Source organism: Euwallacea similis, chromosome 36 (genome assembly GCF_039881205.1).
Source record: "Euwallacea similis isolate ESF13 chromosome 36, ESF131.1, whole genome shotgun sequence".
NCBI classification, from domain to species: Eukaryota; Metazoa; Arthropoda; class Insecta; order Coleoptera; family Curculionidae; genus Euwallacea; species Euwallacea similis.
Window position 1 is genome coordinate 1,226,986 of NC_089644.1, and position 16,159 is coordinate 1,243,144.

At 33.5% G+C, this 16,159-nt stretch overlaps 1 protein-coding gene and 2 pseudogenes across 3 annotated transcripts in view; 2 read left to right on the forward strand and 1 right to left on the reverse strand.

Annotated features, from left to right (window-relative positions):
• LOC136418697 (PIH1 domain-containing protein 1-like) overlaps nucleotides 1-15,380 on the forward strand; it is a 33,119-nt gene extending 17,739 nt beyond the window's left edge. For all 3 annotated transcript variants that reach the window (XM_066404847.1, XM_066404845.1, XM_066404846.1), the window contains exons 3-7: nucleotides 7,278-7,422; nucleotides 7,617-7,786; nucleotides 7,847-8,133; nucleotides 8,189-8,332; nucleotides 15,276-15,380. In XM_066404847.1, the coding sequence (XP_066260944.1) occupies nucleotides 7,278-7,422; nucleotides 7,617-7,786; nucleotides 7,847-8,133; nucleotides 8,189-8,332; nucleotides 15,276-15,311 (782 nt within the window). In that variant the 3' untranslated portion in view covers nucleotides 15,312-15,380. The remainder of the gene's footprint in view (nucleotides 1-7,277; nucleotides 7,423-7,616; nucleotides 7,787-7,846; nucleotides 8,134-8,188; nucleotides 8,333-15,275) is intronic.
• LOC136418584 (histone-lysine N-methyltransferase SETMAR-like) lies at nucleotides 370-2,035 on the forward strand (annotated as a pseudogene).
• Nucleotides 9,242-11,043, reverse strand: LOC136418585 (uncharacterized; annotated as a pseudogene).
• Nucleotides 15,381-16,159: the final 779 nt, after the last annotated feature.

A 16,159-nucleotide genomic window follows, 5' to 3' on the forward strand; every position in this document is an offset into this window, starting at 1 on the left:
TTAGGGACCATTTTAAAGCCACTTTTGGTTTTCAAAAAAGTCCATGGCTTACTAGATATTTAGCAAAAACCAAAATTTGTCGATATCTTTTAATCGATCTAGCGGTGTAATTATTGTTCTAGAGAAATTGTTTAAATACGAACATCGCAGATAATTTTGCCATAAAAAAGACAAGCCAAACAGATTTTTTCTGTCAGCTATCATTTTTTAAATATGGCCTAAGCTTACTTTTTTTAATGAAAAATATTATAGGTTAAGACTTATTTAAAAAGATATTTTTTCAAGTTTTAAAATGGTACCAATAAATAGACAGTTATTTCTCAAAATGGTGGACTTACAGCTTTTTTATAATCCGATATTGCAATTTTAATATATTAGGTCGTGTAGTATGAAATGAGTAGATTCTCGAAATGCCACATTCAACTGCGAATAACTTCACTCTAAATCTATATTTGGACTTGACTTTTTTATGTGGAAAAGGCACATTCTTCCTCTTTCGATCAGAGTTTAAAGCGTTAAAAATTATTGGAAACTTTTATTTTTATAAACATTTTTGTGCAGCCATGCAAAATAGTGAAATTCGTGTGTTAATGAAATATGAGTTCCACCGTGGAACCACAACAGCTCAGACGGCTCGCAATATTAATGATGTGTTTGGTACTGAAGTCACTTCACAGCAAACAGTATCTCGTTGGTTCATGAAATTTCGTTCTGGCAATTTTGACCTAACAAATGAACCACGTGGACGACCTGAAACTCAAGTGGATAACGATTATCTGAAAGCCGTGGTGGAAGCGAATTATCGTTAATATTCAGTGTAACCAAAAAAACAATATTGACTCATTTGGCTGAAATTGGTAAGGTGAAAAAGCTGGACAAGTGGGTACCGCATGAGTTGAGCGACATACAGAAAGAACGACGTCTCGAAGCTTGTTCTTTGTTGTTCTTTGTTGTGCCGGTATAATAACGATCCATTTTTGAATCGGATTGTTACTTGTGATGAGAAATGGATCCTATATGACAATACCAGATGTTCATCGCAATGGTTGGATCAAGATGAACCACCAAAACATTGTGCGAAAAAAAATCTTCATCAAAAGAAGCTTATGGTGTCCGTTTGGTGGTACAACGCAGGTGTCATCCATCACAGCTTCATGAAACCTCGTGAATCGATTACGGCTGATGTCTACTGCCGACAACTGACCGAAATGATGAGGCAACTGACGGTTAAGCAGCCAAGATTAGTCAATCGAAGCGCACCGCTATTGTTGCACGATAACGCTCGGCCACACACCGCACAAGTCACCTTGGCCAAGCTACAGGAGTTGGAATTGGAAACTCTTCGTCATCCACCGTATTCACCCGACTTAGCACCCACTGATTACCACTTCTTTCTAAATTTGGATAACTTCTTGGTAGGGAAAACATTCAACTCCGACGAGGCTGTCAAAGCTGCCTTCCAAGAGTTTATCGACTCCCGGCCTGCAGGCTTTTACAGCAGGGGAACCAATGAACTTCCCGTTAAATGGCAGAAGTGTATTGATAATGGTGGTGCATATTTCGATTAACAATAAAAACATTTCATATGAAAAAAAATGACTAAAGTTTCAATTCAATTCTACTCATTTCATACTACACGACCTAATAGATGACCATGAAATTATTCATATTGCTTTATTAGTTTGAGACTGACAGCTCGTATCATTTAAGTCAAACATAAATTTTAGTTTTTGAATTGCTTTGTTAAGAATTTTTCAAAACGAGGAATTATTAATGTGCATAAGTTTTTGAAATGAATTTTTCAAATTTGGAAAAGCAGGATATTGTCGAGTGTTATATTTTTTCTATGGGTGACAATAAACAACGAAATTTACAGAAAAAATTATGAATCATTAGAAGCTCTTAGAGAAATGGTTAGGAAGCTTTCGATATTATCGATGGGCGTTCAATTAGAAAAGATACAATTTCAGTTTTGAAGCGATGCGATACATATGTAAATAACAGTGAAGGAGTTTTTAAACATTTGTGTTATTAACAATCAATTATTTTTAATATACATATAATACAGGGTGTTTGGATAAGTTGGTATAGACCTTAAGAAGGTGAAAGTAGAGCCAAAAATAGTAAAAAAGGTTCTTATAACATTGGTCCGACGGAACATCATTACCGCGATCCTCCTACCCTTCAAAGGGGTTCTATCATTCGAATATTTTTTTAAATAACTTTGTTTCTTATTAAAATAATGAAACGAAAATTGTAGGCAATAATCTAAATCGATTATAAATAAGGATAGTTTTCTAACTACAGTTAACAGAAATTTTCCCAATTTTTTTATTCCTTTGAATTATCAAGCAATATTATTTTTTAATGAATTAGACTTTCGAAGAAGAAATGTTTTTACTTTTTTTCGAATTTTGTGTAGTTTAGTCAGAAATAAGTATTTTTTAAATAATGTATGGCTCAGAACAGTAACATTTTCACATAACAGGCATCTTTCATGGTGACAGTTTCGGCATAGTGATTATCTCTTCGGCAGATTTTCTTCCTTTTAAACCAACCCTAACTAATCGAAGTTTTATTGTTCGAGAGAAAACATTTACTTTCTCTATATTTGCCAATATTTGTTTGACTGACATTTTTGAATTAGGGTGACTCAACCCTTTCCAACAACTATTTAACTTTTTTCGTTTTTTACCTGGTAGACCACCACGTTTTAAAAATTAATCACAACTTTACGATTTTGAAATTTTTCAATAGTTTGGATACAACATTTTTCCCAATACGAAACATTTTTGAAATCGTTGATTTGCCATTATTCTAGGCATAATTTTTTTTTTGTTTAAGTCCAACTGAATGATGAATACCTTGAAGCATAATTATGCTTCGAGGTAATAAAATGCTTTCTCGATGCAAGATCAGTGTAATATGAAAAATGTAGCACAATTAAAAACAAGTTGACCTTATTTTGTCGAAAAAAATATGAGTGTAAATGTACAAAATATCTCTGAACATAGTGCCATAAATTACAATAATCTATTCTAAATCCAAAAATATGACGAAAACTTCATATAAATACATATCGAAAAGTGCTTCGTTTTCGATGTACAGGGTGTGAAAGATTGATTCCCGAGGATGGTTTTTATTAATATTTTCGAAACGTTTTGAGATAAGATAATAAAATTTTGTACTTTTTGTGTTCTTTTCGAGTCTCTATAAAGAAATTGCCACACTAATACACATACGTATATTATAATAAAAAATCATCCTCAAGAACCAATCTTTCTCACCTTGTAATCGGAAACACAGCGTCTTTCGACATATCTTTATATGAAGTTTTGGCCACATTTTAGGACCTAGAATACGTGTTTGAATTTGTGGCACTATTTCCAGAGACACCTCGTATTAATTATTATTTATATTAGTATATTAATAAGAATTAGTATAAATATGTTTTTCTCTTTTATCAAGTTAAAAACAATTTTAACACTCCTTACCGATAAACAAATTATAAAGCCCTTCCAAAAGTATTATATTTGAAACAGATTTCAGATTCAATGAAACAATGATAAATGAAGATAAAATTTTAAAAGTTGCTCTCATTTTGTCCGATACGGCATATGAGTAGTTCAAGCTCAGCTGACTGGAGTTTAACTTAGCAGCTATGACTAAGTTCCTTTTCCTTTGCCAAATCGAGACTCATCGCGGCGTCAAGCTGATCGATTTCTTGAAGTACACAGTTTATCTGAATTTGTTTTTTTTTAGGAAACGTCCTTGTTAGTTTTATCTCGAAATCGAACAGATAAATTCTCACTCGATAAGCAGGTCTTTTACAACTAAATCAAGTCCCAACGCTTGCAAATTTCTGTTTTATTGAATAATTAGTGGATAAGTATAATATTAAAATCAAAAGTATTGGAGCGAATCAAGCGTCACTTTTGGAATGTTACTTCATTTGGACCAAATTAGAACTGTCTTGAAAATCGTAAAAAGTCGGAAAAAATGTTTTTCCCTATAAAAATGTGTAGTTTTTCAAAGATGTATTGTATTTGTTCAAACGAAATTTTATTATCAATGCCCTCAGACGTTTCATTTCTGGACAACCGTGTCATCAACTCATGTTTTTCAGTACGGTCCTGCATTTTTAAAAGCGGATTCCAAACTTCCTGGTAGTTTTTTTGAATTTTGGGGCATATGATATTACACGGTTTTATCAATTTTTAGGTGGTGTCTTAACCTGACTATTATATTTCGGTAATAGGTACGAACCTAATATGTCGATTATTTTCAATTTCACGCAACTACATTACGTGGTTCAGATGTAAACGTAGCACCTGCACATTCCAATATAAATATGTGGAAGTAAATTTAAAACATATCTCGGTAACCTTCATTTGAAAATTGCACTGTAACTCAGCGATGATTATTAAATGTAAGTTTGGTCGGCGAACACCGCCGCAAAAAGTGCGGGGAGGGAGATGGTCAAAAGCGGAAATCCCCCCCCGTAAGGCTTTCGTTTGGATGGTTTGTACGTTAACTTGGTTGTCAAGAAGTGAAATGTGGCCATCGTTGATTTTCTTCATTAATCATGCTAATAATTATTTTTTAAAACACTTTAAAATAATCAATTTTCCCAATAATTTGCAAAGGTCGAGATAATAGATGATTTCAAAATTTGACGCACAGATAATGTATGGGGTGTTTCGATTTGGAGTGTTTTGACGAGAAAACCTAATTTCCTGATTAAATAGAAGAAAACTGATTTAGGTGCCACGGGCTCGATTTTTGAGAAATGTTTAATGTCAAAAACCGTTTCTCGATATCGTTACAGCCCACTAATATGTAGGTCTTTTGATTTTTGGTAGTTTCAAAAATCATCAAACTTTCTTATTTAATAAAATATTGTAATTGTGTAAAAACATTATTACAGCACTTTTTTGAGAGGAATCTAATGGAATGCTCCAATTTTTGTACTATTCACCATTTCCCTACAAATTCATTTGCCAAATAAAAATCATACCATGGCTTAACAAAATAAACAATTTTAAATCCTTTTCAACAATATATGTATATACAGAGTGGCGCGTCGAAAAGGAAACGGAGGCATTTTTAGGTATTTGAAAATTAATTTTCGAAAAATGCTCGAACACGGAAACTTTATGTGCAAGGGGGACACATTATGAACGTATACTCGCTCCTTTCACATTAACGCCTTAGCCGTGGTGTGTTAAATACCTAAAATCTTAAATGGAAAGTAGGGTCGAGTAGTACCTTGTTTGAAAGGTCTTTCGATTATCGTTATAATGATCCCTAATTTAACTAACTTTGATTCAGCAGTTTTCGGGAAATTTGATTAAAAGAAGTATCGTCTGATATGAATTAATAATATGAAACTGGCAGCAACTGAGGTAAAAATAACATACAGCAGGTACTTTTGACTCCTTTTTTATTCTGATAACAAAAATTCTGTAAAGATATACAACAAAGATAATGCATAATTTTCATGCTTTGAATATTTTTACAAAAGAGAAGAAAAGAAACTTGTTTGGCACACACTCACAAAATAAGCGCATCTTAGACTACATGCATAATTCCGTTTACGTTTTGAAAATTAAAAAGATGTAATAATTTGTAGAAAAACGGTGAACAGCAGAAAAAATTTGAGCACTCCATTAGATTCTTCTCAAAAAAGTGTTATAATAATGTTTTTACACAATTCCAATATTTTAATAAATAAGAAAGTTATTGGCGATTTTCAAAATGGCAAAATCAAAAGACCTATATTTTAGCGGGCTGTAACGATATCGGGGAAACTGTTTTTGACATTAAACATTTGTCAAAAATCGATCCCGTGGAATCTAAATCAGTTTTCTTCAATCTAGTCAGGAAATAAGTTTTTTTCCATCAAAACACTCCAATTTGAAACACCCCGTACATTTTAATTTCATTTTGCTTTTGTTAATAGTAGTTATTTAAATTTTGCGGCCAATTCCTGGAGTTACTTAGAATTGCAGAGAATCTAAACTTCAAAATTAAAAGAAGGTTCAGAATCCGATTTAAAAATTGAAGCACCCCATTCCAATATGTAAAAATAAGTTGATGATGGTTGCCAGAAGACGAAACGTCAGAAGTCAAAGATCTGATGGCGCCGTATTGATACCGTAGAGACCAAAAAATTACTTTGATAATGTCGAAATAAATCCAGAGAGACACAAAAATCTTTTTAGAAAAAGTCCATTTTTCTAGACATCCAAGGATTTGTCAGGTAGCAAAAAAGTGCTTCATTGATCTACACAGTTTGTCCTAATTTAAACGACCTCGTAGCTCTTCAAATAACCGCGATCCTCATGCTTAAACCCGCGAAAGATCATCTTTCACCCTGTACGTCACATTTTCTTATTTTGAAACGTCTTTAAACTATTAGTAAATTCTCAATATTTCGAAAGTGTGTTGTAATGTTTGGTAAAATATGTGTTGTGTACCTATATGGTAAATATGTCATTTAAACAAATAATAGATTCAAGTTTGCCGTATTTGAAATAATAGCATAATGTAGTGCACGGCTTTGTATAACAAATACAATATTATCTGTAAGTCAACAAGTACTATCAAATTTGCAGAGGTGACTACCCACGTCTCCTTATTGGTAAGTCAAATACCTCATATTATTCTTTGTTTACAAATACCTTAAAATAACTTCGTTTATGTGCGAGTGTGGAATGGATGCACATAGAGACCTTCATTTCTGATTCCATGTAACAACTCACGACTTACGGCTCAACTCACCTTCTTATGATCTTTAAGGCTTTAGTTCAGGTAATTTTCTTAGTTTGATAATTCAAGCCTATAACCACGTTTCTCAAACCAAACTTTTTTTTTAAATTTATTAAATTCTGGTTTATCAGAAAATCAAGGAGAAAACTAAGCAGGGAGATCCTTAAACTAATCTCATTTAGGCCAACCATCATTGTTCAATGTGTTTATTTCCTGAATAGGAAAATTTTAAATTCAAATGTTGAAATCTGATAATACTGCGCCTGCCCTAGTTAGTGCATTATTCATTGTTATTGAGGCCGTTCTAAGGCGAATGAATTGTCCTTCTGAAGTAGTTCAAATTTTGCATGACTTATTTACATAGACACTAAGTAAGTACTTCACCTTATTTAGTCAAAAGCGACGATAAAGTTTATTAATGCTCGAATCATCTGCACCGGCATTCGATTATTTATTTATTGGGTTTTTGCAATAAAATGCACTAATTTCTCGTGTTTTTGTTATAGGAATATGCATAAAAACCAGAGAAGTGGGGACGCAGGTGAAGGTGTTCGTAAATGTTTGTACCACCGATGCCATTCCGCCTCCTAAAGACATTACTGAGACTGAGTTAAACGACATTATTGAGGCTGAAGATTCCGGAACCTTCAAGTACGTTGTTCTGAGCTATATGTTCGGGGATGTGTTCAGAACATCAAGCTAGGAGCTGCAAGCTAGTTTCAATTTGAACGATTAAAACTACTTGAACGGCCGGTCCAACATTCTAATTTAAATTAACTGAATAAAATAACTCATACAATTTAGATTAATCGTTTTAACCGCTCATCATAAGGTAATAATTATAGGATTCCAATGAGCATAGCAGAATTGAGAACCGAAAAGGACAAAAATGCAGTCGACGCCAAAGTGGTGGATATCGCAGTTCACCCTACATTCCTCCAAAAAGTCCAAACCTACCAGAATTTCAAGCACTTCTTGATCGCCCTTATCTTTCAAGCTTTGCTGGATAAATATAGTAAATTAACTCAAGCAAAATGTTTCCATTAAATAAATCTACCAATAAAAATGATTGCAGGTTTGCTGTGCGAGGACAAGAAAATAATCCTCACTAACAAGAAGGCGTTTGGTACGTTGCAGCCTCATCGAATTCAGCAACGAGACATTGACGAGAAGATGGGAAAATTGCAGGAGAATCAATCTGCGATGGGCGAATTAACAGGCGAAAGCAAGGAGCCATCTAAAAAGGTTCTTATTGAAACTATATCCTCAATGGAGAATAAAGCCAGAGTACCGGAATACAGATTGTTCAAGAAGAAAAATGGACTGAACTGCTTGTTTGCGGAGTTTAAATTCCCAGATGTTGTAGGTTTTCTGTTAATCGACATTTAGGTGCCTGCATATAAAAATAATTTTGTAGATATCTGCGAAGGATATTAACGTGGACGTTGGAGAAGATCGGATAATCGTAGAGTCACAATCCAAAGGTTATTTTCTGGATATTTTCGTGCCCTGCTGTATTCGAGCTGAAAAGAGTACTTCCGTTTTTGATAAAGCTTTAAAGGTAAGTTTTTGCGGAACGTCTCATTAATACTTTATGGACCCAGCAACTTGAATTCCTTGTTCGGGTTAAAAATTTCTTTGTCAGAGAAGGTTGATATAATTAGAGGGTCTGACCACAAAAATAATCATACTTTGTAAGCTCCGTATACTCTCAAGATTTGACTTAAGTCTTACATCCTGTATTTGGACAACGAAACCTAAAAAATCTGAGTCGCCCTGTAAAATAATTAACATTTCTATTACTACACAGTATATTTTACGACACTAGCGATATGAAGGAGCGTATACTTTTGCGTATCTCTATTTATAGTATATAAAATACGAAGTAAACATAGCGGAGATCAGCTGTCGTACAGGTGCATATACACTAGCAATAATATTGCGACATTTATTACGAGAGTTAATGTCTGAATGCGTGTAAATGAACGCGAGACCAATATTTGTATGTCCGATAGTGTTACTACAATTGGTCTCTGTAAGAAAGCTTGTTCTGTATGTAAACAAGTTTTCTTTCTCTTTGAGAGATCTATCGTTTATTTCCAAACCGGCTGGAAATTTTATACGAGAGCTGAGAGTGAACGTTGAACGTCATTTGTAAAATGACTCAAATACTGAAAAAATGTTGATCAAAAAGTGATACTTTTTCACTAATTAAAGAGTAGGAATCATATCCACAACTATGGGATATGATTGGTATGAAATTCGATGCTGTGGAAAATGAAATATCGCGTACATTACACAATTTCACCAAGAAATTAGACGATTTAAAGCCAAAAAAAGCAGTGATGGAACTGACGATACTTATGGGATTACATGGGAGTTTTTTAATGCTATGAAATTTATCAATTGTGATCATTCTGACCCAGTAACTATTGACAATATATTGATAAGTAAACTTTCTTGTTTAGTTTTAATTAAGAAAGCATACTTCTTCCTGTGGCGAAAGGAAATAGTCTCTAAACTCATCTCCGATTTCTTTTGCACTTCCACTAAAATGGTGAGCAGCCCCGTGGTCTAAGTTTAGTAAATTTGATTCTGATATTCCTATACTGCGCCATGATGCATCTTGATCATCCGTGTCAAAAATTCCTCCTGGTGCATAGAACTTACTTTTTCGAGTGATTAAAAAATTGTGTAAAACACCTACAGCTGATACAATACAAGCACTTTTATCAGGCCTAAGTTCTAGAGGTTTCCTTAGAATGCGAAAACGGGTAGCAAGAAGTCCAAACACATTCTCTATTATTCTTTTAGCTCTTGAAAGTCTGTAACTAAACACTCGATTTGGCGTAGGTTATGCTTTAAATGGGCAGGGTTTCAATAAATAAGGTTTCATGGCGAATACATCATCCGATACTATTATATATGGTACTGGTTTCTCTCGTCTTGGCAAAGGTTTTGCACAAGGAAAATTTAGAGAGTTATTCGCTAAAGCAACTGATGAAGCACAATTATTAAAGACTCCTTCATTTGATACTCACCCATTATACTCCACATCAATATATAAGAATTTATATGTGGCATCAGCTAACGCCATCAGTACGATGCTATTATATTCTTTATAGATATAAAAATAACTACCGCTATTAGGTGGAGCTTTTATAGTTTTGTGCTTGCCGTCCAAGGCTCCAACGCAATATGGAAAATTCCAGAGTTCCTCAAATAGTTTTGAATGTTTCAGCCATTCTTCGGGCGACTTTGGAGTCTGAAAAAATTACTTTTAAGAACCACCTCCAGTGACTGAGGAACATGAAAGTTTCAATAATCGTGAAGAAATAAATGAAGTGAGCAAAAATGAGCCGCCAAAGAAGAAAATGTCACGAGGACTTAGTAAAAACAATACGGCGTAACAGAATGCTCTGCTAAAAAAAGCAGCTGACTTAATGAGTAAATCAGCAGACGATTTTCAAATTTTCGGAGATTTTGTTATAATTGAATTAAGAAATTTACAATAAAAAAAATACCGATGTCAGCTAAAAATAGCGATTTAGCGTGAAGTACATAGATTGTCGGAACTACATCTTTTTTTTCCGTCGACAAGTGGTAATATTTCTATACCATCATCTAAACCTCAATCGGCTACTTCGTATCACACGACATTTAGGACAGATACATACGATGAAAGCTTCAGAGGTGCCCACTTAAAATTATATTACATATCCATATCATAACTTACCTGCAAATATTTACTTTTTAGAACTTCAAACAGAGCTTTACAACACTCAAGTACTATTTTCGAAACCCTACGGACAGGGACCCGAAACACGTACATCAGCGAATGATATGAGTCACCTACAACAATTGCCTTGAAGTTTACGAAGTACCATATCATATTGAATAAAAAAATATATTGTAAATTCTAACTCTAATTATTTAATTAATAGCTGTTTGCCCACATGTTGCTAAGAACCTTAACGTCAAACGGAGCCTTTCGCTGGCCGAAATAGCGCACCGCATTTGCGTATCGGTTTTAATAATTCTTACTTGAACTAATTTTAACAGAAAATCAAAATCTTCCTTTGACATTCGCAAAAGATCGTCAAGTTGTCTTGGATCTTCACTTCTTAATTCATTTAACAATGTTTCGTGAACTCCCACATAACATCGTCTCAATATCCATTCTCTCGTCCATAATCGTTTTTTCTTATGAGTTTTCCTGAACAAAGTTAAAACTGTGTATGTAACAATATATTTAGATTGTTGGGCCGACATTTTAAATAAATTTTATTCCTCCAATCATCAAATAAAATACTCACAGATATAATGTAACAAATACTAGTGTAAACACAGCAGACATAGATTCTGTAAACATTTATGAGATTGCCTTCGCAATTACTTGCCAGACATAATTTGCAAATGATTACAAGTAGTGTAGATACCCGTGAAATATTATTGATCAATAAATGTTCCAAAATTATTGCTAATGTATATGCACTTAGCTGCAATGTTGCCGGCTTGCTTTTAAACAGCCAGGTTGCTTAATTGTTATTTAAAGTATGCCATCAAAATTATTTTAAATAATTTTTCTTTTCAAAATTAAATAAGAAAATAAATACAACTTAAAAAATTATTTCAAATGATTTTAATAGCAAACTTTAATTAGCAATCAAACAACCTGACTGTTTGAAAACAAACCGGCAACATTGCAGAGCTCATGCAGTATGACAGCTGATCTCCATTATGTTTACTTCTTTTTTTGGCATACTATAAATGGAGATGCGCGGAAGCATACACTCCTTCATATCACTAGTGTCGTAAAATATACTGTATGTACAGGGTTATTCACCCAACCTTGTACCCATAATTATTAGTATTATTTATTTATTTTTATTTATTTTATTTATTCATTTTTCTATAGTAAACTACGTAAAGAGTAAAAATTTAGTAGAATAAATATGCACTACTAGTTTTGTACAACTTAATTATTTCAAAAATGGTTTGGAATAGGTATAGGTAACTCTCATACAATTCGATAGAAAATTATATTCTCTACTTGATACTGCTTAAAGTTATAGGGTGTTTTATTTAAAAAAATAGGCTTCTGTAATTTCAAAGATGTGAATGTTAGGAGCTGAGTTTTGAACACCCTATATAATACTAAACCGTATAAATAGCAAAAGAGTAAACTTAAGACTATGTATTGACATTCTGCAAAATATGAAGATTATGTCTTTAATAGTTGCGGAGATATGCAATTTTAAAATGAGTCATTACGGAGGCATGTTTTTAATTCAATGTCAAATATCTCAAAAACAGTAAAGGCTAAGTATAAGACATTATACAGAAAATGTGTCTCAAATATTACATAGAATCTAAAAATAAAATAACATGCTGGGTGTCCCATTTGAGATAAGCAAATTGACAGCTATTTCTAGTTAAACCGGAAATGACAGGAAATTGAAAATATTTTTTAAAAATAGTACACGTTGAAGTTAACTTCACTCCAAATTTTCAAATTCGTATCGTTTTTAAATCCTATTAAACGTTTACTGAACGCGTTAGTTAAATAACCCTGTATAGTGAATTCCTGATATGTTGGCGGATTCTTATAAAACATAAGTTCAACTATACAGTATGTCCACAGATAGAGGGCCCAAGAGGACAAATGGACAAAAAATGTCGTTTTTCGACAAAAGATCGTTCTTGATAAAAGTCTCTGCTTCTCGAAAAAATACGATTTAGGAAGATAACTTTGAACTTTTTTATACAGGGTGTCCAAAAAGTACGAACACATGAAATACTATCAAGAATAAACTAGCTTTATTTCTCATTTTGGAGCAAAATGGTAATTAAAAAACAAATTTCCAATCCTATCCAAAGTTTAGATACAAAATTTCACTATTCCAAAATAGTTTATAAGTAATTCAAAATAAAAGTTAGTAAATATTACTTATTCAAACACACCTCCCCCGTATTCGACGCATTTCTCAAACTGTCTAATGTGATTATAACTTCTTATCTCCTCAAGTGAAATCATTTGAACTGACTCTAAAATTCTCTGTTTTAAAATGTCGATATTATTATCAATGGGTTGCTGAAACGTTAATTGCTTCAAACGTCCCCAAAGATATGTGTCAGAAATAGTGAGGTCAGGACTTCTTGCAGGCCACAAAAAATTATTTTTCAAAACGAGATTATTAATTAATATTGTGACATTTGTTGTCATGCTTGTTGCAAATACGTGAAATGAGGTGAAAAAGGTAAAATTATTAGGTTGTTCGGAAAGTAATTTCGTTTTTTCCCGACAGAGGATTTAATGGTATTTTTTTGCACTTAACCTCACACTTAAGCCATATAATTTTTATATGCTTTGAGAGCTCATATAACAAGGCTTGTGTGTGAAACATTTCAATTAATTCTACGCAGTAGTTTTTGGTTGGTGCCCTTTTAAATATGGAGAGCGATAAGCAGCATTTTCGACATATCCTACTGTTTTACTACAGAAAGGGTAAAAATGCTGTTCAAGCCAGAAAGAAATTGACCGATGTGTATGGAGAAGGTGTGTTGACAGTACGCCAGTGTCAGAACTGGTTCTCTAAATTTCGATCTGGCAATTTTGATGTCGAAGATGCACCACGTTCGGGAAGGCCGGTTGAAGCTGATAAAGACGCCATAAAGGCATTAGTTGATGCGAACCGTCGAATAACAACACGTGAGATCGGATTGAAGTTAAATTTATCGAATTCAACAGTTTATGACCACTTGAAAGGCCTGGGATTATCCTCGAAGCTCGATATATGGGTTCCCCATGTTCTCACAGAGAGAAATCTGTGTCGCCGCATTGACGTCTGCGATTCGCTTCTCAAACGTGACAAAAATGATCCGTTTTTGAAGCGCATCATTACTGGGGACGAAAAATGGGTTGTATACAACAACGTCAAACGCAAGAGGTCATGGAGCAAAAAAGATGAATCGACTCAAACCATTTCCAAAGCCGATATTCACCAAAAAAAGGTGATGCTGTCTGTTTGGTGGGATTTTAAAGGAATCGTTTTTTTTGAGCTTTTACCGGATAACACAACGATTAATTCGGAAGTCTACTGCCAGCAGCTGGACAAACTGAAGGATGCACTTCAACAGAAAAGACCCGAACTAATCAACAGAAAAGGTGTAGTGTTTCACCAAGACAACGCGAGACCTCACACAAGTTTGGTCACTCGCCAAAAGCTTTTACAGCTTGAATGGGACACAATGCCACACCCACCATATTCTCCAGACCTGGCACCATCGGATTATTATTTGTTCCGGTCACTCCAAAATTTTTTAGACGGTAAAACTTTCATCTCAAATGATGAGGTCAAAAACCACCTCGATCAGTTTTTTGCCAGCAAAGACAAAAAATTTTATGAGCGTGGAATTATGCTACTACCAGAAAGATGGCAAAAGGTGTTGGACCAGAACGGCCAATATATAATTTAATAAAGCATTTGTTTATTATACGAAAACTGTCATTCATTTTCACATAAAAAAACGAAATTACTTTCCGAACAACCTGATAGAAATTGGTTGAATTTTAAAAGAAAAATAAAACATGGAATACTCAGTTAAAATTTTGTCTGTAAACTTTGGATAGGATTTGAAATCTGTTTTTTATTTACCATTTTGCTCCAAAATGAGAAATAAAGGTAGTTTACTCTTGATAATATTTCATGTGTTCGTAGTTTTTGGGCATCCTGTATAAAAAAGTTCAAAAGTATCTTCGTAAATCGTATTTTTTCGAGAAGCAGAAACTTTTATCAAGAATGACTTTTTGTCGAAAGACGATATTTTTTGTCCATTTGCCCTCTTGGGCCCTCTATCTGTGGACATACTGTATACCGAATGCTTTATGAATGTACGAAGAATAGAAAAGTTTAAACAGTCAGAAGTCTAGTGAATAGACGATTATACTTGCCCTATTTTCTGAACTGGTACTCACGGAAAAAGCAGTATACAATTTTTTTATATGCGCTGCAGGAACTGAATCTTCGAACTCCAAAAGTCCGCAACAAATCAGTCATTGCAATTTGGGTCTGCACTCTAACCACTGAGCTAATAAATCGATTAAGAAAGTAGTAAATTTTGTTTATACTTTATGTTTATTTTAAAAAATGATTAATATTTATTGACTTTTTTGAAAAGAAATCAATCTCGACTGAAGTTCTTCTCATTATGGTGAATATAAATTGCTATACAACAATATTAGTTTTATACAGCATGTCAATTTGGACTTTCCATTTTACTACAGTAACAGTAGATGTCCCACGATAATAATTTGAATTTACCCTCATAGTGCATCCATCATCTCCATTTGCTAAGACGTTAGTGATACACACAATGACAACTTCTCATCTGATATTTTTAATTACTTAAATAATTATGTGTGGTAATACTTCTTTGCGCAACCCTGTGGATTTTAAAGATAAACGAACTGACCTAGCATAATATTTTTTATATTGTTTCAGGTGCTGAGTGTGAAGATGCCTCTGGTCGGAGGATAATTTAATAGATTTTAGAATTGACAGTGCTCTGCATGTTTATTACTTTAAGTTTTGATTTAGAATTAGAAAAATATTTTTTGTTTGATACTAATGCATTAAAATAAAATGAATACTAAAAATTTCATGTGGTATGCTTAATAACTGAGGATTCTCAAACCGAATTTCAAGATTAATAGTTGTCATTTTCCCTGTGTATACGTGAAACCCGCCCTAAATGTTGCTTATGTCTCCAAGCAGTATTTACTGAATAGTAGTTAAGCAAAGGGGGTTCTACGCCAAATGTGCCGTTTTCGCACACCCGATATTACGTTATTTTTGTCGTTTCGTTGTTTCTCTGCTGTGTTGGGGAATGGGTCGTTATCGTACCGCTAATTTATCGGTGTATTGCGAAAATTACTTTTTGTCGTTACGTAAAGATTAACATGGTGTTTTATGGTAGAAGGTGTGTCTTTGGTGTGAGGGGGTTAGGAAGAGACAGGAGCGTACTTTGGGACTCTAGTGAAGACAGGTCCGTATCCGTGGTGCAAACCCCGGGTTGTGCGCGTGTGCAGTGTTCTCCAAAAACTTAAATTTAGGTGAGTAAAAAAATGCTATCCTAGTATTTTTATTTCTTAGCATATTAACAATACTATAAACTAATATTAGACGTTTTTGTAATACATTAATACAATATACAGTTATGTGCAAAATAATAGCACCAAACATATTCAATTTACTTATTCTTGAACGTTTATTTAATTATAATTTCAATAACTTTAAGTACATACATAGTAGGAATCAAAACTATTAAAGTATTTATTGCAAGTAAAAGTTATTTATTCTATTTATAAAGTCAAAAAAACAAAATA